Genomic DNA, 27242 nt, shown 5'->3' with positions numbered 1-27242 from the left:
AAGGATCATATGCTAAGAGTTTCAGCATTAAAGTACCTCCATAATTAACTTCATTCCTTGTGGATCTGTGATGCGGGATTCCCGTCTCGTTTCTTTCAACAATGATATAAACCAAGTACATGGAATCCAGTAAGTGTTGAATTCCACACTTGGAACTGACTGATATATTTCTAATTCAACAGTAGTCATAAATCCTGCAAGTAGAAACACGCAAATACAATATTATTCAAACTTACAAATATCACATAAACAATGGAATACTATACAATGTATTATAAAGAAACAGAGACCGGTATTTCGTCACCCAGTATCATGCAGCGAGGTAGCATAGTGAGTCAACCTACAGTATGTAGCAAAGATGGATGCACGCCGGCTTTTGGTCCGAGGATTTCTGGGTTCGAGTCCCTGGCAAGGCATGTGTATAATATTGTATAGTCAAACTTTGGACCCAAATTTGTCAACATCAACCAAAGTATTAAAAAAAAATGTGTGTAAAGAACAAGTCACAATAAAGGTGAGTGACCAAAATTACCAAAGGGCAAAACATTAAAAAATGGAAGTGGTGAAACACTGGAATCACATTACAGGTTACTCGGTCCTGTCATCCTGATTTCGGTTCTCTATGGATCCCCGAAATCACTCGAGGCAAACTCTGAGGAGGCTTATTACTCAGGAATCAGCTGAATTCTGTCTGATCTGATTCCTTCCTTGATCTGTATGAATGTGTTTAAGGGTTTTAAAAGACCTCTAATGCAACGAGACATGAAAACAAAAATAATCTGGCATCAATGGAAGTGATTCAAGGGGTGTGCCTCTGACCGCAACTTCTTACGTGGATAATCACCGGGAGCAGCTCAGCGTGTGGTGGCCAGCCAGAAGGCGTGGACTGCACACGTGGGGCAGGCGGGACGCACACGAGTTGCTCCAGGAGTCATCATCAGCCGAGGAGCACGCTGTTACCCTGCTAGTCCTCTGCCAGGAATCGAGCCACGCTGGTCGAGTGGGGAAAATGCACATCGCGCAGCGGTGGCGCAGTCTCGCAGTCTCGAGGATCTAATGGGTAACTCCGTTCGCGAATGAGTGACTTTCTTTGTCCGATTCAAGACTTTTGAAATGGTCAACGCGTTAAGAATTTGGTTCCAATGCGACCTACAGCCATTAAATTCGCGAATTTATCGACACTATTCGAAATAAAAGATCAACTAGAAGCAATCCAACTGGATGGGCATCAAACCTGCGTGTTTCTGAAGCTGGTGTCACAACTAATAAATATAAATATTTTCAAGACACCTACGGAACTCGTCCATGTCCACCCGTTACAGAGAATGGATCTAGGTAACCATTCCGCCTGCCATCCATGACCACCCAGTCCAAAGAATGGATCTAGGTAACTATCCCACCTGCCATCCATGACCACCCAATCCAAAGAATGGATACCTATATGTAGGTAACCATCCAGCCTGCAGTCGATAACTTCCAGGCGTTAGGTATTATCTCTTTCCCTGTTAAACTAACCAACTCAAACTCTTAACTCTTCTACACTAATACGGGAGAGCCAATAGTTTAGAATACGAGATTTGGGGCATGAAGTATAAATTTTAAAACAAGTCAGGTGTTCGAGTTTTATTCGAGTTGCTCGGATGATAACAAAAGAAGACATCCCTTCCTTAATTTTTTTTTTACTGAGGATCGGCCACGTGCCTGCAATTATTGCGTGGCAACGGAGCACGAACATATTTCCGTCCTCGTTCTCCAGGAGGAAGATGCGCCTAACATACAAATAGAAGAAGAATTGAAACTTCGTCTAAACATTAACAGAGGACCACAACAGTAACAGATCGACACATTTTTGGTGATGGCAGCAAAAAAATAACCAACACAAATACCAATAGGCGAATGTATTACTGAAAACGTCAACATAACAAAGAAAAACATCCGTTCGCTCAAATAATAAGTATAATTACAATCACCAATAACTTACCAATGCATCAAGACCAAGAAATAGTAAACTTATTTCAGACGAATTAGATAAAAGTGACCATCGATAAGAAAACAGTCAACAACCTGACTATTCACAAAATACACATGGAAACCGCACAATCACTTCCACCACAAACAACAAATTTTCGTGGGAAGATTACATAGAGATTGATGAACAAACATATAAAATATAAACTCTATCTACAGAACATACTCTGAGCAACGAAAACTACATTTACGCAATAAATGTAATCACGATATACCTGACTTACGACAATCCATATCTATCTTACCTGCACGAGCTGCCAGCATAAAATACAGAATATAGTCTTTAGAACTTGCGAAGAATATTATTCACAAATTATGCGAGATGCAAAAACAAAGGCCACACCAAATGCACATATAAATTTTTATATAATGTTCATTAAGTTGATATTCAACCACTGTATCGTACAAAATGCTGAACAATAAAAAGATGAAAACATTAAAATTAAAAAAGGAAATAGAAAATTTAAAAAATAGCATGCAATTGATGTGAAGTTTCTGACAATAGGATCTGATGATGGTGACTGCAATGTCGAACGAAAAGTTAGTGAATTATTTGCCAAGGACACGGCTACAACCCAGTAGCCAAGCTTCTTCTGTCCCATTTAGTTTTTGATATACTTTTCTTTTAAATAACAGTGTTTTTAAAATTACTGTATCTGAACCTTTTTTTCCATCCATCTAAATGGAAACAAAAAAAAATACAGAGCATATTCAAGTATATCCATCGTCTTAATAATAAGTTTTCCTTTTTGCATCACATTTTTTGGGAGAATCTTTCATCGCTTGTTATTAGACGTAGCTAGTATTCCAATCTCTGCTTTCAGTTTTCGATCTTTTTACCATATTTTATGAAACATTAAATTATTCCATTATCCGTTGTTAGTATACAATAGCCGGATTCCAGGTGAGGTCAGAGGTACTGGCCGCCATCTTTGATTGTTACATCACTGTTGCCATATTGAATGAACTTGGCCTTTGTATTTGACTTTAAAAAGTTGGTAACATTCGCACAAATTTACTCAAAATATTACCGACATTCGCTTCAATTACCACAAATTTCTAGTTTTATGTAAAAATAATTCCACAAAATAAATGTACAAATTCAACAATAAAAAAAATTTTGAGGGAAAAACTTCCATTTTAAAGAGAAAATTTACCGTTTTAGTCCCCAAAAATTGTCGAAAGCTCTAAATGTTCCCAAAGCATATTAATTCCCCATTTACCAGCTGCCAGTAAGCAGCTGGCGATATTTGACCTTTAATTTTGACCTTGGTCTTGAACGGGACCGCCATATTGGATTCTGACATCATACTTTATTTTCAATTATGACGCCCTGCCCGCCATATAGGGTTCTAGAACTTTCCACCAATTTAGATTTCGCCATTTTGGATTTTAGACAGTTTCCAAATTTTTAATTAAGAACTCACACCCGCCATTTTAAAAGTACGTATTATTATACCAAAAAAAATATTGAAAAAATGAATTTTTTTTTTAAATTATATTTCAATTTTAATAAAATTTTAATGAAAAACACTTAGGTCATGGACTTTGGAGTCATCAGTTTGAACTCGGTGAGTTCATTCGATTAAAAATGGCGACTGGTCCTTCCCCCTTGGTGGCTGCTGACAATGAACCCCCCTCCCCACGGCTAGTGCCAAGGAATACTATATATATTACGCCAACCGTTATGACAACATGGCGACCATCTTGGGTCCATCATTTCGTTTTCATCTGCCCGATTTCACTGCTGCCACATTGGTTTAGTTTCACTCACTAGAGTGCAGTAGTGTTAATCACCAGAACGTCAGCTGTCCTAGCATCCGACATATTGTCGGCCATCTTGGTGGCCATTTTCATATCAGTAATTATATAGCTAAATATTCGGTATGAATTCCAAAAATCATTTAAATAATCACCTATAAATAAATTGATTGGTTCGATCGATTCATGTTTCGGTTAGAGCCTTGGTAAATGCAAAAACAAGTTATTTAGGCTTAAAAAAATATTTATTTTTTCTCATAACTCTTCGACGAGTTTATCAATTAAGAGAAATTTAATTCCTGGCTGAATAAATGTTACCTTATATCACAATGCTCTCCATGAAGGCAATATTCAGTGCACATTATGCCTTCTAGACTGCCAAATACAAGCATGTGCCGAATCAGTGCTACTTTAGGCACGATTTTTTTTATTTTTTTGGTTTTACAAAATTTTAAATTTTTTTATAACTTTAATTTTACGCTTTCGCCCCATCCAAACTTGTTCGGTCAAGTGTACCGGCAGGTTACCTTGTTGAGCAGCATAGTGCTCTCACCACCGTTTCCCACCAAATTTGCTGGGTCTAGCCGACTACAGGACTATCATCAGCAACGGTATCCACTGGCCGTCGCGTTTCGTCACGAGTTTAGCGCTACGCGTGACGAAAGTAGCCGCCCTAAGCTTCCCATGGTCACCCCCACCCCTTCTCGGAGGTGTGCTGAAGTTTGCGGTCTCTAACACGTTTTGGTGTCCTTTTTTCAAGTTCCGCCGCACGTCCCGACGTCTGGCCGGCGAATTCTCCCAGGGCAGGTCATTCACCGGACATACCCCCCACCCCATCCTGGTCCACAGCGGTCATCGGCCAGCCGCGGCAATGTCCCCTCTCAAGGCCAAAATCCCCCCCCCCCCCCACTTGCAAAATGGCGGCCATCAAGTGCCGCGATGGTCTCTGCGAGACTCCGACCTGCATGCCTACACCATCTATCGACGAAAGGACGAACCAGCTGAGAGCGAGAGCACACTACTGACCACCCTATCCCCTCCAGGAGAAACAGTCGACCTCACACTCAGTCGATAGGTCGCTGGAGCCCTTTTTTTTTTCTTTCGGAGCCCTTCGGAGCACTTCGGGGTTCCCGATCCCCTCCTCCAGAGGAACAGACGACGGGACTAAAGTTTAAGTTAGCGTCCCGGCGCCATTTTCAGGGATTTTGAGGGCAGCTCTCGTCCAGCGCGCATCTTTGCAACAAGTCGCAGTAACGACCAGCAGCTATCGTGATCCGCTTTCGGCAATAATGTAGTTGCTTCTGAGCCAGGCCATGTCGCCTAGATTTTTTTTTAGTTTTTCTTAGTAGCTGCCCAAATAGTCAAGTTTAACTTTAGTTTTCTTTGGTTTTCGCCATAACTATTTCTTCTATGGCTACCGCGAGCTCCCGTGCCGCGCATCCCCGGATCACCCCCAGGGACAGCCACTATCTACTTCACCCTGCCAGCTAAGGTAAGCTGCACTTCGTCCCACACAAACCTGTTAGGTTGCCTTTTTTTTGGGCTTAACTTCGCCCGTCATAAACTGCCTGCTAACCAAGCTAATCCAGGTGGATTATTGGTTACAGGCAGGGTTCCAGAATCCCAGAGGGTTCCAGAATCCCAGAGTACTTCAAGGACCCCAGACCAGTTCAAGATGGCGGCCCAGTTCCGGCGCCACATTTTGCACCTCAACCTGTAACTCGTGAGCCTCTATAACGGAGTCTCCCTCCATCTTTCGGCACCCCTCAAAAAGAAGTGAAGAACAGTTTATAACTCCGCCAGTTTTAGGACGTTTTCCATATTATTATAAAATATTGTATTTTAAACACATATATTTGTTTGATGAGCCTGCGAGCTCAATGTTCCTAAACAGTTGAACATAGCATAGTATGAAATGGTGTTCCCCCCCCCCCGGCCCCTCTTTCTTCTTTCTTTTATTCGTTAGTTACTCAATGTAATGTATCAAAAATAAGAATCTGACATTGTTAGCAGTTTTGTTTGTAATGGCTGTAATGCCGTAAGATATTTTCTAATGTAAGAAACCTATCAATGACAAGATACTAAACTACTAATCAACAGTAAAAGCCTCTAATGAAACCAAACCATACGAGTGTTTTCATTTGCTGCTACTTGAAACCACAATCCACGTAACCTTTCCTACTGTCAGGGAGGTTAATTTTAAATTGTGTTTGTAAGTGGGCTGTGCCCCTCTGGCAAGTTCTTTTAGATAATTAGCCTGACGCTTCCGCCGGACATTTATTATCAATAATTATGGTTTTGTTTTGAGCACAGCACCACGGTTACAAATTGGTAGCAGTTAGCATGGTTACGGTTACAATGTGGTAGCAGTTTGTGTGATATGGTTACTCTTAAATTGTTAACTGTATTTTGGTTTTATTTATGAGAATGCTTTAAATTTATTTGGTATAAATATTTTTTTTGTTTGTCACTAAGATTTTCTATATATAGTATTATTGTAAGTCCTAAAACTGGCACCCAATCTGATTCACCCGAAGTGAGTTAAATTAAAATTCTCTCGTATTTTACGTCCCGCTCTGACTGTGTTTGCGCGCGGTGAGACACCGCGCGGCCCCGTCGGTGCGACGGCCCTCAGGCATCGTGCCTTATCAGCGCGCGTGTCATTCTCCCTGTCATTCTCTTCACCCCTCCCCCTCACGCCTCACCGGCTGGAGGAGGTGAGGTCATGCCGTTGACCCCGTGTCCGGCAGCGTAAATAATGCGTTACAATCTAGTTTGTTCCTCACGGCCGACAGTGCCCTGAGTTTGTCTAAATTCCTCCTTTTATCTGTCTTTTTTTTTATAACACATCCGCCTGCAAACCAGGCAATCTTTGTGAAAAACAGATAATAGAAGTCCTTTCGGACATCGTGGTATTTTTTGTTTTGTCTCTCGGCGCCTTGCTCCACATGACAGGGCCGCCAACCGCGCGGAACTCTTCTCTACTCCACCCACGTAACACTTATTTTGTAAACAAACTACCCATGCTTTGTATGTCCTAATAATATTATTTTTATGTCACAAAACAAGCACTATAAATAATCTATACTGCATTAATTTTAGCAGCAAAGTATTTTCTTAATCTAAGGAAACGTAAAATATAACATAACATATTTATATAACTTATAATAATATAAAAAATACAAATAATATAATATAAACCTTTTGTTTTAGCTAATGTTAAGAAACTTCCATTGTTTACTATTTCTAAGTATCTTAAAATTAACGATTAAGTATTTTAATAATACATAAAATAAATCTAAAAAAGGGTCCATTCATTAAGTAACATAAAATAAGAATATGCTCATAAGTAATTTTAACAAGTACTCTAACCCTATTGCATCGTTCACCAGCAACGTGAATATACGTCGACGTACCATTTCATTGTGTCACCATACACACCCATGTGCCTAGCTTTTGTTTAGATTTATTTCGTGATCACCCAAAGAGAGGTGCAATCACTCATGCCTTTAAGGAAAGGGCCTGAATTAAATTGTTTATATACACGGGTTGAATCCCCAATACCTTTTACGCTAGCCATGAGGTGAGGAATTTATTGTAAGATAGAGTACTATACTTTTTTAACGTTGAGTCTTCTATAAGCTATTTGCCAATCAATCTAAGACGGCTAAGTAAAGGATAAATAATATTTTTGTAATTATGAATTTTGAGTAAACAATTTATTAACTTTTATATTTTTTTTGGATCGGTGTTAATTTCCTTTATAAGGTGGTGTACAGCTATGTATTTAAAACATCTAATTTTTTTTTCATTATCCATTTTTCATCCAAATTTGTTGATCTTGCGGGTTTCGAACCCGAACTAACTCAGGGGTGAAATTCCCTCGTAGGTCTCTCTGCTTCAGCCTGATGGTCTGATCAACCGTCAGAGCTTGAACATATTGAGCCTATGTGAGTTAATAAATGTAGGTATCCGGGACCTAGGTGTACTTCGCTTTTTAAGCAAGTATTAAATTCATCCATTTCGTCTGATCCATCGTCAGATTGTGCAGAGCTATGACTCAATGCCTTCGACTTCTTATGGACAGCGAAACAATTATGTACAGGGGTTATATTCCCAATTTAGTTTTGTAAGTTACGGGTCACCATACCCATATACAGGGGTTCCAATCCCCATATATCACTGAGTGCTCAAGGACGCATTTCCCTTGTTTTGGCCTCAGTGCTTTTCGGCCTCCCTCATAGCGCCCATTTTGTGTTCCTACACGATATCCAAAATCTGAGATCAACGGGATGAATTTCATTTCATTAATATAACAACGGCATAAATAGTTGTAAGCATACAGGTAATTTAAATTTAAGCTCTGAATTTAATATTTTTTTATTTATTAAATGATTTTAAGGATTTATTTTTAAATAATTCAACCAAGTTTAAATGGACCCTATTTAATTATAAACCTTGTGTTTTACTCATAAAGTGTTACAGTCAAAGGACATGGAATTAATTCTGCTTTATTACAAGTAGTAGGGCAACAGGCATCCTTTTTTGCTCATTAATAATAATAAAATCAATCATATTAAAATACGTATTCCCCCTAAATTAAGCAGCTACGAGGTAACTAGTCTCATTTTAATATTTATGGTAATCACCGAGAAGGGTGAAATACTTTCAACCCCCAACGAAAGGTCCACTTAATTAATTTGGGTATGTTTGAGCATCCCGTTTCTAGGCTAGCACAAGCTAGGTAATTTAAGATATTTTAATTTTTAATTTTTACATACGTAAGTTCAGTCTTTAACAAGCTATTTGACGTAAATAGTTTTAATTTTTTTTTTGCTCAGAAATACCTCTCTGATATTTTTTGAATCTTCATGAATCTTGTTCCACGATTTCATATATTTAATTTCTGATTACGTTCCTTTTTTTTAATAACCATAATTCGTAAAGTAAGCAAGAATATGTTTGTAGTGTTTTTTTGTACTGATTTTGCGTTAATACTTGTACATGTTTATTTCTTTATTTTCCCTTGCACGTAAATGTGATGTACAGTGACGTACATAGAGTCTGAGCACTGAAGCTGTCACATCTAGCCATTTTTCTTTTTTCTTTTGCATTCTACCCCAAAGTTGGATTTCTTTTACATCGTTATCGATGAGATTGTTTATTTAAGTAAGAGCGACGTGACTTCCAGACGGCAAACTGGTTTCTTTTATGTGTTTTTCTAAAATAGGAGCTAGGTCAAGCTAGCCAACGAGCGGCGCAAAAGTTAGGGTCCTCTGAGCCAACGAGCCATGACCAAGGTCCTCTGAGTGAAATATCTCATGACCATTTTCGAGTGTTCTTTGGGTTACATTCCCACCACTCATCTTTGGACGGCCTATGTTCAAACCCCCTCTCAGGCAGTGCGAAGTCTATCAGCAGTCATGGAAGATCTAACCGCTCCATTATAATTTATCCCTTTTTGATTTATAATTGTTGGTTTATTGAATTTTACATTTCTTTAAATAATTTAAATTTGAGTGCGAAGAGTCGTTAATTTGTCGTTTTTTTTCAGAATACTTTAAATAATAAATATAAGTTAATAATAATAAACATCAGAGTGGTATGCGCTGAAATTTCTTAATTTGTCGAATATTTAATATTTTTAAATTCATTCTTTCCTACGGATTGTTGATCTGTTGAGGTTTTTCATCCCCAATCATTTAAAATTCCACCAAGGGAATTCCACCCTTAGGTCCTGTGTCACTCCGGGACTGAGGCTCTGTTTCGCCTTCGGGCAAGCAGCAAATTTGACTGTCTTCTCCATCGCCTGACTGTGCAGGGCTAAGTCCCAATGCCTTCGGCTTCTTATGGAAAGACTATTGTACAGGGGTTTACATGCCCACTTTCATTATTTTCAGGGGTACACAAATCCCCACCTTCATAACTGGCACCCGAATGACCAAGTTCCGGTTCCGGCCCAGTGTTTTAGGCCCGCCTCACAGAGCCCATATTTAGAGTTTTTGTCACGTGACACCATTCCCAACATCTGAGATCAACTTTCCTCATGACATCATTCACCGTTAAGGGTAATTTAAATAATTATATACACCTTCCATTTTATCAAAATATTTTTTTTATAAGTAGTAAGATACAGGCGAACCTGGTACTAGTTTTACTAAGAAGTGTAAGTTTATTTTTTTCCCTATATGCTCCGCATTCAAGCGGGGGAGTATGTGCCGAATCAGTGCTACTTTAGGCACGATTTTTTTTATTTTTTTGGTTTTACAAAATTTTAAATTTTTTTATAACTTTAATTTTACGCTTTCGCCCCATCCAAACTTGTTCGGTCAAGTGTACCGGCAGGTTACCTTGTTGAGCAGCATAGTGCTCTCACCACCGTTTCCCACCAAATTTGCTGGGTCTAGCCGACTACAGGACTATCATCAGCAACGGTATCCACTGGCCGTCGCGTTTCGTCACGAGTTTAGCGCTACGCGTGACGAAAGTAGCCGCCCTAAGCTTCCCATGGTCACCCCCACCCCTTCTCGGAGGTGTGCTGAAGTTTGCGGTCTCTAACACGTTTTGGTGTCCTTTTTTCAAGTTCCGCCGCACGTCCCGACGTCTGGCCGGCGAATTCTCCCAGGGCAGGTCATTCACCGGACATACCCCCCACCCCATCCTGGTCCACAGCGGTCATCGGCCAGCCGCGGCAATGTCCCCTCTCAAGGCCAAAATCCCCCCCCCCACTTGCAAAATGGCGGCCATCAAGTGCCGCGATGGTCTCTGCGAGACTCCGACCTGCATGCCTACACCATCTATCGACGAAAGGACGAACCAGCTGAGAGCGAGAGCACACTACTGACCACCCTATCCCCTCCAGGAGAAACAGTCGACCTCACACTCAGTCGATAGGTCGCTGGAGCCCTTTTTTTTTTCTTTCGGAGCCCTTCGGAGCACTTCGGGGTTCCCGATCCCCTCCTCCAGAGGAACAGACGACGGGACTAAAGTTTAAGTTAGCGTCCCGGCGCCATTTTCAGGGATTTTGAGGGCAGCTCTCGTCCAGCGCGCATCTTTGCAACAAGTCGCAGTAACGACCAGCAGCTATCGTGATCCGCTTTCGGCAATAATGTAGTTGCTTCTGAGCCAGGCCATGTCGCCTAGATTTTTTTTTAGTTTTTCTTAGTAGCTGCCCAAATAGTCAAGTTTAACTTTAGTTTTCTTTGGTTTTCGCCATAACTATTTCTTCTATGGCTACCGCGAGCTCCCGTGCCGCGCATCCCCGGATCACCCCCAGGGACAGCCACTATCTACTTCACCCTGCCAGCTAAGGTAAGCTGCACTTCGTCCCACACAAACCTGTTAGGTTGCCTTTTTTTTGGGCTTAACTTCGCCCGTCATAAACTGCCTGCTAACCAAGCTAATCCAGGTGGATTATTGGTTACAGGCAGGGTTCCAGAATCCCAGAGGGTTCCAGAATCCCAGAGTACTTCAAGGACCCCAGACCAGTTCAAGATGGCGGCCCAGTTCCGGCGCCACATTTTGCACCTCAACCTGTAACTCGTGAACCTCTATAACGGAGTCTCCCTCCATCTTTCGGCACCCCTCAAAAAGAAGTGAAGAACAGTTTATAACTCCGCCAGTTTTAGGACGTTTTCCATATTATTATAAAATATTGTATTTTAAACACATATATTTGTTTGATGAGCCTGCGAGCTCAATGTTCCTAAACAGTTGAACATAGCATAGTATGAAATGGTGTTCCCCCCCCCCCCCCCCCCGGCCCCTCTTTCTTCTTTCTTTTATTCGTTAGTTACTCAATGTAATGTATCAAAAATAAGAATCTGACATTGTTAGCAGTTTTGTTTGTAATGGCTGTAATGCCGTAAGATATTTTCTAATGTAAGAAACCTATCAATGACAAGATACTAAACTACTAATCAACAGTAAAAGCCTCTAATGAAACCAAACCATACGAGTGTTTTCATTTGCTGCTACTTGAAACCACAATCCACGTAACCTTTCCTACTGTCAGGGAGGTTAATTTTAAATTGTGTTTGTAAGTGGGCTGTGCCCCTCTGGCAAGTTCTTTTAGATAATTAGCCTGACGCTTCCGCCGGACATTTATTATCAATAATTATGGTTTTGTTTTGAGCACAGCACCACGGTTACAAGCATTTAGGCCAAATGTCTCCACACCACATTCCTTCTTTTTCAATACTTGGCATACCTTTCAAACAAGCCATAACCAATGTCAATCACATGGGACAGCTTTCTTCAAGACATTGGACATGAGATGCCAGACACAGTGGTAGCCTACATGCATCCTTCAGGTATGTCTGTGACACTGGCCATAATGTTGGCCTAAGATGGCCACCATTACATTTTATCTCACAAGACCTCAGCTCTAATGGCCACCATCACCCCTCCTTCAATTTTAATTTATAATTTCGTAGCTAAGATGTCCATTAAGATCTTGACCCCCATGCATAATGCATATCTTATTTAAAAAAATTCATTATCATCCATGACTGTGGTATTGTGGTGGAAAACACAGTTTCCTCGTGACCAAGAGATAATTACAGCTTTCGTTGCTTAAATTCCCTCTATTTTAAACACTTTAGTAGAAATATATAAAAATAAATAACGATCGACGAAGGTGGCACTCTCCAACAACCACTACTGGAACTAACTGTGATGTCATTATTGCTTGCAGTACTGCATACCTGCAGACACCAGTACAAATATGGTAGCTGAGAGAGAGGGAGCATCCCGCCCATCAATAACCACTCCTCAAGACATTAGTTCAAGAAAATAATCAATACTTAACAGGGGAGGGGATGAGTCTTGGCGAGTCATAAAGAGAAGAAAAAGGGGCACATACACCTCTTGGGTATGATTGAGAGTGATGAGTCATAAACACTTAATAAAGATTAATTGGATTTTTAATTAACACTATGTGATAGATGCGAGGCTATTGGGGGTTGTAATGCAGGTGTTGCTGAATCAAGGGGCAGAAGGAGTGTGGTGATTGGACACATGCACAATTAATGAATTTTTAATTGATAAGGGATAGTTGGGGTGGGGGCCATAAATAATGATTAATGAGTTTATACTGGCATATTGTGTGGTCCAGAACCAGCCCGCTCCCACTTCTCATAATAATTCACAACAGCAGTGAAAATTTATGTATTTTTTATTAATTTATTTGTTCTTAATGTCTCCCTTTGAGCGAGGTCATTATAGATGGTAACACACAACTACTAAGTACAGGTACTTTGGGGGAGAAATCAGCCATGGTCTAAAGACTGTCTTAGCTTTTAGCTGAATTGATTCCAGGAAACATTGGAAGAACTAAATCAAGAATGCCGGATCGATATTTGATACCTGATCCTCTGAAGTACGTCCAGTGTCCTACCCACATCCCTCCATCTAATCAATTATCATGATTTGCCGACATATGTTATAGTTGTTATTTACGAAAAAGATGATTTGTGTATAATAATGAGCACGTGTTTTTTTTCTCAAAAATTTACAATATAAGTCTTTGTTTCAATTATAATAAAAATAATTTATGAATAAAATTTTCTTCCCATGGGATGGATGGTAATAATTTAGTTGATTTGAAATAATGATTCAAATATTAAATCCTGTCACTCCCCCTTATGGTGACAAAGGGGAGTTGCAATCCCTATGACTTGCTAGGAGCAGTTAGATTCAAATGCAGCATAAATAACATTCCAGATAAAATTAATTTAAGAAATTATTTTCAACTGGCCACATTTATCATAGCTGCTCATATTACTAAAGGTCGAGAGCCCAAAAAAAGCAATAGCATAAAAGTATCAACACAATTAAGGATTACCTTGTAGTTAGTATGTATTATCTGGCATACATAATTTTTTTTTATTAACTTGCTGACATTTTTAATGCGAGAAAAACTCCAAATAAAAACCAATACATACACCCTCTCATCACTGCATGGCTCGTAGTTGGGTTCAGCCTTAAATATGTTACAACTTAAATATACCAAACTAAAAACTAAAATTAAATATAAAAAAAACTATATAAATTACGATCGAAATAAATCACAAAATGGCTGTGCACGGCGCTCCAAGAAAAGGGCAGCATGCTATTTGTTATTATACAAACTTCTAAACAAAAAATAAATAAATAAACATCAAAATGTAGAAGTTATATAAAACATGAAAATATTCTATACTAGGCCTATATATTGTGTTTCTCAACATTTATACGATGTAACATTTTTGTTGTTCAAAAAAAATTCTATCTTTACTTTATTGGTTTGGGCTACAAAAACACATGTTCAAAATGTTTGCTGCTAGGCAAATTAAAGAAAAGGTACAATAGGAGAGGGTCGTGATCTATCAAAATGGTTCGTTAAATTGCTCCACGCAATTTTAACTGCAGATGTGTCTGGCAATGCCTTGCCTGGCAAACAGTAGCGAATCTCGGAGCATGACTTAACAACAAGTCACGACCGACGAAAACCGCAGCTGTTACAAGCAAGCTTACGATTCGTAAAATCGCCACGTCATGTAGCACACCCGTTCGAATAATGCTTTGTGCACTCGTAAATTTACAATTTTGTTTTCTGCCATAAACACTTTAAAGCACTCCAGATCCCAGTAAATCCCTTGTCAATTTTAGGCCCGTCCCATTCACGTAATTTTTTCACGGCAGCTCCGCGCGCGACCTCTGACCTCCTCCGCGCCCGGCCGGCCTGCCTTTCGCTGCCGTGGTACACGTCCACCACGCGCTGTTCGCGCGCCAGAACGTTACTCACTGTTTTAGTGTCTTAACCACACACTAAATAATTGTATGCCCGCCCGAGAAGTCTATTTTAAGATGCACTTAAAATAAAATATTTAAAAAACAAAACTTATCCAATAAATAGCACTTAAAATTAAAATAAAATTTAAAAAAGTTTCTAAAATTTATAGTTTTTTGTGCAATAACTCTTTTATGTTATCAACCTGACAGGTCTCTGAGAAAATTTACCAGATTTTAAACTAAATATCAAATTTAATAAATTAAAATATATAATTAAATAAAATTACAACATGTATCAAATAAACACTATAAAAAGGAAATCTAATAAATAAACCATAGAATTTTAGATTTTTAAAAAATTTAATAAAACATTAACAAGTGACACCTGACACAATCCGATGTACTCCAATTAAAATCAAATCTGTTTAAGTATCAAAAATTAAATAAAAAATCTGATTACTAGTATAATTTCAAGTATTTATTCTTTTATTATTAAAAAATTGGTTGTCTGTAAAGTCGGTTTACGGACGATAGTTTAACGTGACAACGTCATAACAAAACATTGATGAAATGATTTCATACTGTTATAAATAAAATTGAATCATTTTTATTTCAATAATAAAAGAATAAATACTTGAAATTATACTAGTTAACTAGTAATCAGATTTTTAAAATGCAAGAATAATTAACCTTTATTGTCGAAATTGTTGTTGTAATAAGCAATGAAAACAACATTAACTTTTCACTTCACTTTATAAACAGTCGACGAAACAGTTCACGTAGATGACTTGTAATTTAATTTAAAAACTGGCGTTTACTATAAAGTTTAAATATAATTATGAACAAGTTTTCATATAAATAAAATGTAATCAAATATCTATCATCAATTATATGAATCACCATAATTCTTTAGTCAATTGTAACATAACCTATTATTACTGCACTCGCCGACAGATGGTAGTTTTTTTAATAATAAAAGAATAAATACTTGAAATTATACTAGTAATCATATTTTTAAAATGCAAGAATAATTAACCTTTATTGCCGAAATTGTTGTTGTAATAAGCAATGAAAACCACAGATTAAAATTCGTCGAGAATATTTTACATTTTTATGTCTTCCAGTGTTCAAAATGATATGCAATTGTGGCCCCGGGCACGAAATTTTATTTATAATTCATTAATAATAACGCCCCTAGCGATAAACAAAGGAAAATATGTATTAACGAGTGCCTGGTTGCCACGGAAGCGGATAGATAGCGCGATTCGTTCGGTTCGCGTCCGTCATAGTAGATAGCAGCACCGTAGGGGAATACTATTATTTCGATTTTATAATACGATTTTATAACAAATACGTATCCCAAATACACCAAACTTATTTATAATGTGTTACAATATTTTTTAAAACATTGTGCAAAAGATCCCGGGTGTAATTTGAATTATTATGTGTAACTGTAAAACACCATTGTTCATACAAACATGAATTTGAAAATTCAACATTACTTTTAAATAACCGTACCGATTGTGCTGAAAATCGGTGGACGATCGTTAAACTACATGATATTAATAATTCAAACGACGAAAACATAATTGAAAAGACAAATCGATGGTTGTTCCAATCGAGTGGAAGAGAGATGCGGCGCAAGCGTACAATGAGCGTAACAGGACACGTTGTAGTGGGACAATGTGCGTTACGGGACACTTTTTCGTGCGTGCAGCCGGCGTTCATCGATTTATTAGACGTTGTCACGTCAAAAACTTTGAATCTACTAGTTTTAGCCATTTTTACACTGGTGTGAATACCATTTTGCGAACATCTAAGAAACTTGCACTCAAAGGTACATAAATGATGTTTCTTAAATACCACACTCGACCGCAGAATGGTTAGTAGATTTTAAATAAAGGAACAATTTGCAAAGATCTGCACACGCCCCTTCACGCTTCAAGTAAATGTGCCTCGACATGTTAAAACGACTGAACCATAAAAAACATTTTTACTAATTTTTATTGGGTCCAAATTATATGGGGTGGCTATAAACTCAAAAATAAGATTGGAATGCATAGACTATTATGACAAGTACACAATTTATAATTTTTTTTATTTTGAAAAATAATTCCAATGTTTTATCAACATTCCATTCAAAACATATACATATTTTAAACTAAAAACATCATTTAACAAGATACTCCAAATAAAATGTTAAGACAGTTTTGTTTCCAGCACAGCGTTTACTTAAATAAATTCTAATCATAGTTGTTAAAACTTCTAGAGCCCTAAATGACCCCACAAATAATAACTTCAAAAATTTTCTAAAGGCAAAAAAAAACTTTTAATTTATGGTAACATCAAAGGAATATGTAAAATATTCAATGAAATTAATTGTGTTTACGTGTTTTTTTTTCCCTTCAGAAAAATACGTTGAAATATCTCGACATAACATGATATTAAAAGGTGTAGAATATATTAAAGAAATTCATGTTGCCCTTACTGAAATTAATTTGGAGTGGATAATAAATATCAAGGATTATCTGTGCACAAATTAATCCTGCAGAAAAGATCCACAATTATAATGGGCAATAATATAAAATGTATTAAATATTGTAATTTATAAATATTTTTTTTTTGCAAAAGTCAAATTTATTACTTCGATGAAATAAGTGTTTCATTCAAGATTCCTGTGGAAAAAAAAAAATATTATTTAAATCAGGTTCACAAGCAATGTAACGTTAACTATGCCTAAAAAGCAGAAATTATTATTAATATACACTGCACGATAAAACATGTAATAGTGAACACTTTATATTTCCCGATACCCTGCAAAATGAACACAATTTTTTGATAACGTCATGGGGGCTGAACCTTTCTGCAAAAAATATTGACTTCCTAATCCTTAATTCACGTGTTGACATTTAAACTTTCAGAGTGGTAAAAAAATTCAATAAAAGTAACATTTAGTCAACATTTTCTGACACACTATAACAATTTTCCAAATCTGTGTCTGATAACCAATTAACAATAGAATTTTTCAAGATAACAAAACCACAAGAAAATTATTTTGCAATACTTAAATTACTTATATCAGTCTTTATAGGTATCAAATATACGGAATTATTGTTGCACTAATTTAAAAAATACAAATTTTTGTTTCGCAATGTTTAAATTCCATATAATTTTTTCAGCCGTAAGATTCTCTCTTACCTGATTCTACAAGATGATCCAGTGTTGGAAATCGTCTTTTCACAGCAGAGCTTATTGATCGCAATACCAGTATCAGACTGAGATTCAGGTATCTCACTAATGTACGACGTACCATTCTGCCATGATCGTCATTTCCATTTACATAAAGGGCAATGGAATGCATAATCCTGCAACAAAAAATGGAACCTATTATAAACTTCTGCACTACTAGTTTATAATAACATATCAGAATTGCGCCAAATTTAAAATTAAATAAATGCAGTAATCAATAAATAATTAAAGTATAAAAATATGTGAAATTACAAAAAGAAGTGGTTGATATTTTACAGCGATTCGAATTAGATATTTTTTTTCAGAATTTTAATTTTTTTTATGTATTAAATTCAATGAGCACAAACCCAGCTTTATTTCTGATTATAAATTTTGTTATCTAGGGCATATATTAGCCGTACATACCTATTTGATCAACATTTTAAAGAGAACACATTACTATATATGTTATTTATATATTATTTGAAGTACTAATGTTAGACAAATTTAATAAACAAATACATTTTCACGAAGAGATTTTCGTAAAACAATTTTAATAATTTAAAAATATCTTAAGCAAATATTGGCGGATGGTTTAAATTATCAGTAAATGTGTTTATAGTTTAGGATCTTAAAGAAGAATATAAACAAATGAAACTGTTTGCAGGCTAGCATTGGTAAACAAATTTTGATAAAATTTACGTATTTTAAATTGACCATTTTATAGATTTTATATACAAATATATTATTGAATTTGGTACAAAATACGCGAGGTTGTTACTGACTACTCGTACACCCACTTAGCTACGCATAAACACAGACACATGTACATGAAAGTGTTTCCATTTTGTTTCCAAATAAAATGTAATTTTTTTTTTTGTAATTTTGTAAAAAAATCTACTGTCGCATTAGGGCTTCTTCAATGTAAATATTACTATACAATCATCTGAATAGTGGTCATTTATAAGTTTGCCGCAGTGAAAAACAGATGGCATTAAATTTGTCTATGCAGAAATGCCCCATCTGCTTCGGCACTGATAAAACAAATTTCGTATGTAACTTGCAACGTCGGTAATGAATATTAAATTTTATCCAATGACGTAGCACTGCTTTTTATTGATCAGTACAATTTAATTTAGTTTGCCAATATATTTTTTGAGTCCCTAAACAAATTTTGTTTAATTATCACAAAAAATTAGTAATTTTGGCATCATTGTCTTTAATGCATATACGTTAACTACAATTAAATTCACGCTAAATCGCATTTTGGGGTTAATTAATATTAAAACAATTTATTGAGTGTAATTGAAATATTGTGGATGTTCTCCCCAAAAATATTATTTAAAAGAAAATTAGAATGAGAACAGAATGTTTACTGGAACATCAGGGGAAATATGTCCGTGAAGAAGTCTAAAGATAGGAAACTGGTACTATTTCTAGACTTCTAGCCCCTTGATGACATTGGTAAAACTAAAACCATTGGGCAATTGAGATTTCCTGCTTATGTGGTTTCAAACAGGATCTGTGAGATCCCTACATTAGTCTGATACAGCCTTCGTCATCGTTTTATCTCATCCAGTTTTTTCCTACCATTTGTGAGCAGAAAGATTGCCCAAACAGTAGGTACGTTAATACAATATATAGTCAGCCATGCCTTTTAAATAATCCCCCAAGAGTGCTCAATTAAAACAGGGTTATTTATTTTCTTCTGGGAGATTTATTTGGCACTGTAAGGGATTTTTATGAGATAAAAATATAATCTTGTGACAGCCTCGTTATAGTTCTATCATTTTCAAAAATTAATTACACTTAATTACAGAGACTACACGGGATAAAATATTTGTATCAGCCACTTCAGATATTTCAGTCCAATATGAACTATATTTTAACGAAGTCAAATTTTTAATATAAAAATAAAAAATCGTTATTGACTAAAGACTTTTCAAACCAAGATGGGGTGTATATGTCCTATTTGTTCCCCTTGATAATTACCATGAACGTAATTGCAGCCATGTTATCCAACCATAATATTGCTCAGAGTATATTTCTTGCAATCACTTTGTTAACTGTAACGTAGTTATTTTAAGGGGTAAATTTAGTAAACAATAGGTACATTTGGGAAGTAAAGAATAATTGGTTATAAAACAATTCAAAATATATTTATGATCCATTCATTTCTAATCATGATTAACACTAGCTAGTTTAATGTAATGTGGACCAGTTTTTCTACAAACGTTTACACAAAATTATGTTGCCTGCAATGAAAGACAATGCTGTTCAGCTTATTTGTTGTCGTAATTGTCATCACAGTGCTCACAGGATGAAACTATACTAAGTTAGGCAAATTTTTAACAGTATGAATAGTCAAAGATACCCGATTAAAATTTTTTACTGCGCAAGAAGTACTAAGAATAATTTCCACCAAAAGTATAACATTTTGATTTTGTTTTTAATTGTTATTAATAAACGGGATTTGTATTATTGTGAAACAAATATTTGTACTCACAGTAGTATATAAAAGTTCCTCCTGCGCCAGTATCCAGGCGGTGGTGCATGGTGCCGACCGCCATCTTGGATTGTGACATCACGGCGGCCATCTTGGATGACCGTGACCTTGACCTGTGACCTTGACCTTTACCTTTGACCTTGACTCCGGCGGTCATATTGGATCCGCCATCTTCGATCCGCCATCTTTAAATCGAGCGCACTACTCACTCTTGGTGAAATTTTCTCCTCGTCGCCATATTGATTTTTTTCTGTTCCGCTGGAGGCCGCCATCTTGGATACCGTCGACTTTGTATCTGCTGTTTGTTCCTAGAGAGCGCCAGCGTCGCTGTCTCATCACATAAGGTCGATGTTCCATTACCTACCATAGCTATTACGGTTCTTATCGACATATTAAATTAATTTTTCATGCAAAATACATTGGAAGCGCTGTGATTCGAACCATCGCAGCTCTGATCTCTAGGTTAAAACATACGCCTTTAACCGCACGGCCATCGATACATTTACCAGACAGAATTAAATAAGGTATATGTAAAAATAACATGCATATTCAGACTTGTAACTTTTTCTAATATGAAGTATTAATATCATCACTTTTTCGAGACAGAACCACCTTCTTGTATTAAGACGTAACTGTTGCAATTATCGTTACGGTCGCCATCTTGAAAATGTGTAATTTTTATGCTATAAATTCCGAAAAAAAAAAAAATTTAAAAATTGCTTACTTCAAATGTTTAGTTATTTAAACGATTTCGGTCCTCGGTTCGATTTCCGGCGAGAGTAAACCAGTAATTCATTATTATATTAAAAAAATTCTCAATAAAAAGTAATAAAAATGTCTTATGTCACACGCGACATTCTAAATTATGTCACCACTTGTATCAATTTCCGTTACGACCGCCATTTTGAAAATCTTTATTTATTATCGCATTTTAATAAAAAAGTTAAAAATTCATTAAATAAATTTGTAATCTATATACTGATTGATTTGTTCTATTACTGTCCTTGGTTCGATCCCTGGCCGATACAAAACAAATTTAATACAAAAAATACCACAAGTGATAGGTTTGAGAAAATAAAAACACCGCAAGCTCTTTTAAAAAACAAAAAAACAAATTATTACATAAAATCTACACTACTCCAAGTACAAAAAAACACAGACAAATTACTAAAGTCTTGTGGATTTCTCGATTTCTGCATCTGCCATCCACGAATTATAGCGAGGTGGAAAGCACCACCATTTGACGTATGATCGTCCATTTCTTCGTTTCATAATCTTCTCCACCAAGTACGTATCAGGATACAACGTAGACTGAATCTTTTCGGCATAGAAGCCGCCACGAATAGGTTTGTGGTCTAAATATACGTGGTAGTAGGTCCTAGGCTCTGATTCACGAACATGTCACATGAAAAAGTTCAGGACTCCAGTTCGCAGTGAAACCTTTCTCGAAGATACCTTTCTGCTTGGAGATTCGCACAATGTATCCGATGTTAGCTTTAAGCTTTCGTGGATCTTTCTTCTTCGTGTTGGAAAACCTTGTTCGAAGGAGGCGATTGTCCATTACGTCCTTTGGCTTCATTTTCGTGGTAGAATGCACTGTGGAATTATACTCGCTTATTAGTTTCGACAAGATGTCAAGCCACTTGTTATTTCCGTTAGCCGTGAACTGTCACCACATCTTGGAACGCAAAGTTCTGTTAAACATTTCGACAACGGAGGCTTTGACGTTACTAAATGTAGAGTAGTGTCTGATGCCATACTTCTTCATCAAAGCCTTGAAGGTTGCAGTGAAGAATTCTTTCCCGAGGTCCGTTTGCAGGTGCGACGGTACACGTTCATCCCGCAAAATATTGTTCATGGCCCTGGCTACTTAAGTTACAGTCTTTGATTTTACAGGTCTAGCCCAAGCGAACTTGCTATAAACATCGATGACTGTCAACATGTACTTGAAACCTTTATTCAATCGGGAATATGGTATCATCTCAACAAGGTCCGCCTGGAATAAATCATCAATTCCGCGTACTATGACTTTGCGACTAAGGTATTTCCATCTAGCAGGACCATGAAGTCCGCGAGCGATTCCGGTTCGACTCATTGTATGTAACCGGCCGGCTTCCCTCAGTTCTTCAAGTATGGAGACTATTTCGTTGATGTGCGAATAGTTTCCTACACTAAGCGAAGCATGTAGAATTCTAAGGCGATCAACTAATTCATTGGGGTCGTCCAAATACACATAGTCAAATATCTGATCACTTTCTAGATTTTTTAAACCTTCACCGTGTATTTTTAGTTCACTGAAGAGATTAACGAGAATGTCGATTTTTTCATGATCTTCGCCTTTATATACACCACTATCTGGATCGTTATCGCGAAAATGTGCATTGGTTAGTTCTAGCAGTTTTTTGTACTCTTGTAAGACTTTGTGAAAATATCCTTTAGGCTCCCTGCGAAACAGCAATTCTTACAGAACCAGAGTCCCGCGCGTTTTGAACTCTGCTACGCGCACGATATTTCCTGGTAGAAAGTCTATTTCCTTAGAACCGAGGAACCACTTATTATATTTTCTGTACACTCCGTAGGTGGTGTCATTATTCCGACTCGTTAAAGATATCAGGTATGGCCGGACCATTGCATTAATTGGTGTCCCTTTTTCGGTAATTTTTCCTTGTGCATGGACTCTGTACTCGTTAAGTCCTCTTCTTCTCGATCTGGTTCATACTTTCTCTTCTTTACAGTCGACATTTCATCTTCAACTTCTGTCTTCACATTGATGGCTGGTTCTTCCTTATTTTTAAGTTCGTCGAGGCGTCTAGTGATTGGTTTAAATATCTCCTCATTTTCCATCCCACGTGCAAGTCTGGTTCGTCTAGCAAGTAGATATTTTTCACGAACAGACTGTATAGCTCGATGAAGGTCACTGGCCAGGTCCGACATTGTACAGGCTGAAAACTCATTGCAAGACCTCATTTTATTATTTTTATTCGTTCGCAGAAACTTCTTTCTTGTGTTTGGCTAAATCTGAATTTGTTGACAAGTGAGATAGTGATGCTTTCAGACTACTTTGAAAAGTCCTCAAATCGTCACGTCTTTGTGCATTCGATACTTCGATCATGTCGCGAATGCGAGATCGAGGCTTCCACGCGCGTTTTTCGATGGCAACGAGATAGTCTAGTAATTCCTTTTTCACACTTTCTACTTTTTGAGCCAGTAGCGAAATCTATTTGCTGATAACGTCGTTTTGACTGATGTGTTGTACCAGCTAATGAGAATATATAAGTGAGACCCTGTTGATATGAACTTCAATCCGTCTCTGGCTGCGACGATGAACGGATCGGATAGTCAGACTTGACTAACGTAATAGACCAGTATTTAACTATTCTTGAGAACTCGATGGCATCATTACCACTATCAACGCCGACCTGGTTCGAAGGTCTACCATAATCAGTGCTGAGCCCGATGTTAACGTCGTCTACAGCTACACCTACTCTCTCACACAGCAGGAGATTTCGACGCGTGCAACATCTTCCGCAGAGCAGACCTCAAAGGCTTCAGAAGTTAAAATTTCAGCAGTGTCACAATGGTTGTCAACAGTTCCAGTGACAGTGATGAAGGAAGGAGCATTCAACGGTGTTCCATCACCCAACTGTACGTACTGTGAGAAGATCAAAAACTTGAAATTACGGGATTATGTAATACACAATTGTAATAATAACTCTGAACGTATTAAATATCAGTGCAACAGGATTAAAACAGCACCTCAGGAATTGTGATAGACTGGCAGTATATTCACCAGAATCAAGCTGTATATTTTGTAACAAAACATTAGCAAATATTTGAAGTGCAAATCAACATGAAATATATCATTGTCTTTTTAATGAAGTCGATAATTCGTCTTTGTGTGAAAATTGTGGTGTACCAATATGTCGGCCTCATAAACTGAATAGACATTTACAGTCATGTAAAGGACTTATTTCGTACAATAAGAAGACTGTTTGAATCGAGAAATCCACAAGACTTTAGTAATTTGTCTGTGTTTTTTTTGTACTTGGAGTAGTGTAGAGTTTATGTAATATTTTTTTTTTGCTTTTTAAAAGATCTTGCGGTGTTTTTATTTTCTCAAACCTATCACTTTTGTGGTATTTTTTTATATTAAAGTTGTTTTGTATCTTCCAGGGATCGAACCAAGGACAAGAATAGAACAAATCAATCCGCATATAGATTACAAATTTATTTAATGAATTTTGGAATTTTTTTAATTAAAAAGGGATAATAAATAAAGATTTTCAAGATGGTGGTCGTAACGGAAATTGATACAAGTGGTGACATAATTCAGAATGTCTCGTGTGACATAAGACATTTTTATTACTTTTTATTGAGAATTTTTTTAATTTAATCATAAATTATTAGTTTACTCTCGCCGGAAATCGAACCGAGGACCGAAATCGTTTAAATAACTAAACATTTGAAGTAGGCAATTTTTAATTTTTTTTTTAATTTTTTCGGAATTTATAGCATAAAAATTACAGATTTTCAAGATGGCGACCGTAACGATAATTGCAACAGTTACGTCTTAATACAAGATGGTGGTTCTGTCTCGAAAAGGTAATGATATTAATACTTCAAATTAGAAAAAATTACAAGTCCGCCTACATATGGGCGAATATACAAAAGTTGGGTAACTTTTCGGGATATTTTGTTTATAATAGTTTTTTTAATCTAATTCCTTAAAATTCACGTTATAATATAGCTAATCTAATTAATATATTGCTCATGATAGTGCCAGTCACTTTTTAAAGTAGATGCGGAGATATTTAAATTTTTCCATATTTGACTTTCAGGGGACTGACGAGGGTGACAAAGTACTGATAAAACGCACAACTTCATAAGATATGTAAGAAATTTATTAAGATTTAAAAGAAATTTCTTAGAAACTAATAATGGCACATATTTTGAGTCTCACTTTTAATCTTAATTCACTTAAGTGACAATTGAAACAAAAATTATTTACGTAATACTACTGTAAGGAACAACTTCCTCCACCTTTAAAGCAGCTTCTTATTAATTTTATTTTACTTAACTTAACTACTTTGAGGTAGTTTAACTTAACAATATACATTTTCTAAGCAATCAACAAACAATTGAAACAAAAATATAACTCTCTCTGCCTTAAAGATACCAATTAACGTAATAACAGTTACCAAGTAATACTATCTCCGTCTTCAGAACAGCCTTCTGATATGTCTAATATCGTTTTATTGCTTACAAATATAAATCTATGCCTTATATGTCAGTTTGGTTTTCGGAGTTTTTTCCACAGATTGTACAACTTTCTTCAACTGCTTTTTGACTCTTCTATATTTTTGACGCTGATTGTTCAGTTTAGTTTTTAGTTTTGAAACCATTGCTTTCATCTCTTTTAATTGCTTATTTCTAAACTTTCTCTGTCATTCACTTCTTCTATTTGCTTAATTTGCTCTTCGATCTTCGTTCACAATGGACCGTGTTAGTTCACCAACTATTGGTTGTGCTTCATCGTCAGTAGTTGAAGGAGTATTTTGGCGTACAAAATTATCAGTATTATTTTTTAAAAGTTGTTTTTGTTGTCTGTACTTTGATGAATATTTTCTCCTATCTTTTCTAGTGAATCGTTGCTCTCGTGGCGTCATGTCTTTAATATTTTTTCTTAGTCCCTTTTCTTTCTTTTTTAAGTATTGCAACCTTTGTTTCTCTTTGTATTCAGCTAATTTAATGGGGTAATTTTTTATTCTAGCTAAGCGAGCCTTTTCGGCTTCTCTTTTCTTTTTCAATATATCTTCTCTATCCTTAGACATGTTTTGTTTTTCTTTCGGAGCCCTGATGTTTTAAACTGAAATAAGTAAAAAAAAATGCTTAGACACGCTCAAAACGTCAGTACCCTGGAAACACGTCAGTCCTTTGGCGCAATATCAGACAACGGACTGACGCCAACGGACTGACGAAACAAACAAGAATTTGAGGTTATCTTTAGGACTAACGTTTATTTTGATGTTTTCGAATATCAAGAAGCTACATTTTAACAAATCAAAGTTAACTATGTATAAATTAAAATATAACACAGATTTACAAGGAAATAGCGACTCACCATAGGACTGATATTTTGTCTGGATCGACACGTCTTCACGAGACAAACACAACTCTAGCTCTTGCACAGTAATGGCGGCCGAACAATGGCGCGGTCTGCAGCTTACTTTAGCACCAACATTGACATTTAACACGGTTTTGAATTTGAGTCGCCAGTATTTAGCGGGAAATTCAAAATCGAACAACACGCAACGGACTGACGAATAAAACTGAACACAAAGTTTCTTATTATTTTTACAACATCGGTGAGAATAAAAATTATGAAAGTTGTGGTTATATAATATTAAATATATTACATATTATAGTAAAATATTAAGTTTTATTGTATTAAAGGTAATATTTAATACACAGCTATTTGATTGCGCGCTTTTCAGGTTGTGACACACCAAAGTACTGACTTTTCGAGAATATATTGTGAAGTTTTACAAATTTGTATTAAAAATAAATAGCTGAAATTGGGTGACCAAATAAAAGGCTTATAATTGTTTTAAAATTAATCATAAAATATAAACAAAATATAATTATACATCGTTTTATTGACTGATGACATTGAGTTACCCATTTTTTGTGGAAACACCCATATGCATGTTATTTTTATATATACCTTATTTAATTCTGTCTGGTAAATGTATCGATGGCCGTGCGGTTAAAGGCGTAAATTTTAACCTAGAGATAAGAGCTGCGATGGTTCGAATCACAGCGCTTCCAATGTATTTTGCATGAAAAATTAATTTAATATGTCGATAAGGACCGTAATAGCTATGGTAGGTAATGGAACATCGACCTTATGTGATGAGACAGAGCGACGCTGGCGCTCTCTAGGAAC

General features: G+C 36.6%; 1 protein-coding gene across 5 annotated transcripts in view; it reads right to left on the bottom strand.

Annotated features, from left to right (window-relative positions):
* Positions 1–27242, bottom strand: part of LOC134529312 (bestrophin-2-like) — a 306594-nt gene that overhangs the window by 128624 nt on the left and 150728 nt on the right. For all 5 annotated transcript variants that reach the window (XM_063363240.1, XM_063363239.1, XM_063363243.1 and 2 more), the window contains 2 exons: positions 17761–17927; positions 37–194 (listed from right to left, as the gene is read on the bottom strand). In XM_063363240.1, the coding sequence (XP_063219310.1) occupies positions 37–194; positions 17761–17927 (325 nt within the window). The remainder of the gene's footprint in view (positions 1–36; positions 195–17760; positions 17928–27242) is intronic.

This window comes from Bacillus rossius, chromosome 2 (genome assembly GCF_032445375.1).
Source record: "Bacillus rossius redtenbacheri isolate Brsri chromosome 2, Brsri_v3, whole genome shotgun sequence".
In the NCBI taxonomy this organism is placed as follows: domain Eukaryota; kingdom Metazoa; phylum Arthropoda; class Insecta; order Phasmatodea; family Bacillidae; genus Bacillus; species Bacillus rossius.
The sequence above is the reverse complement of the archived record's forward strand: the minus strand, read 5'-3'. Positions and strand labels throughout refer to the sequence as shown.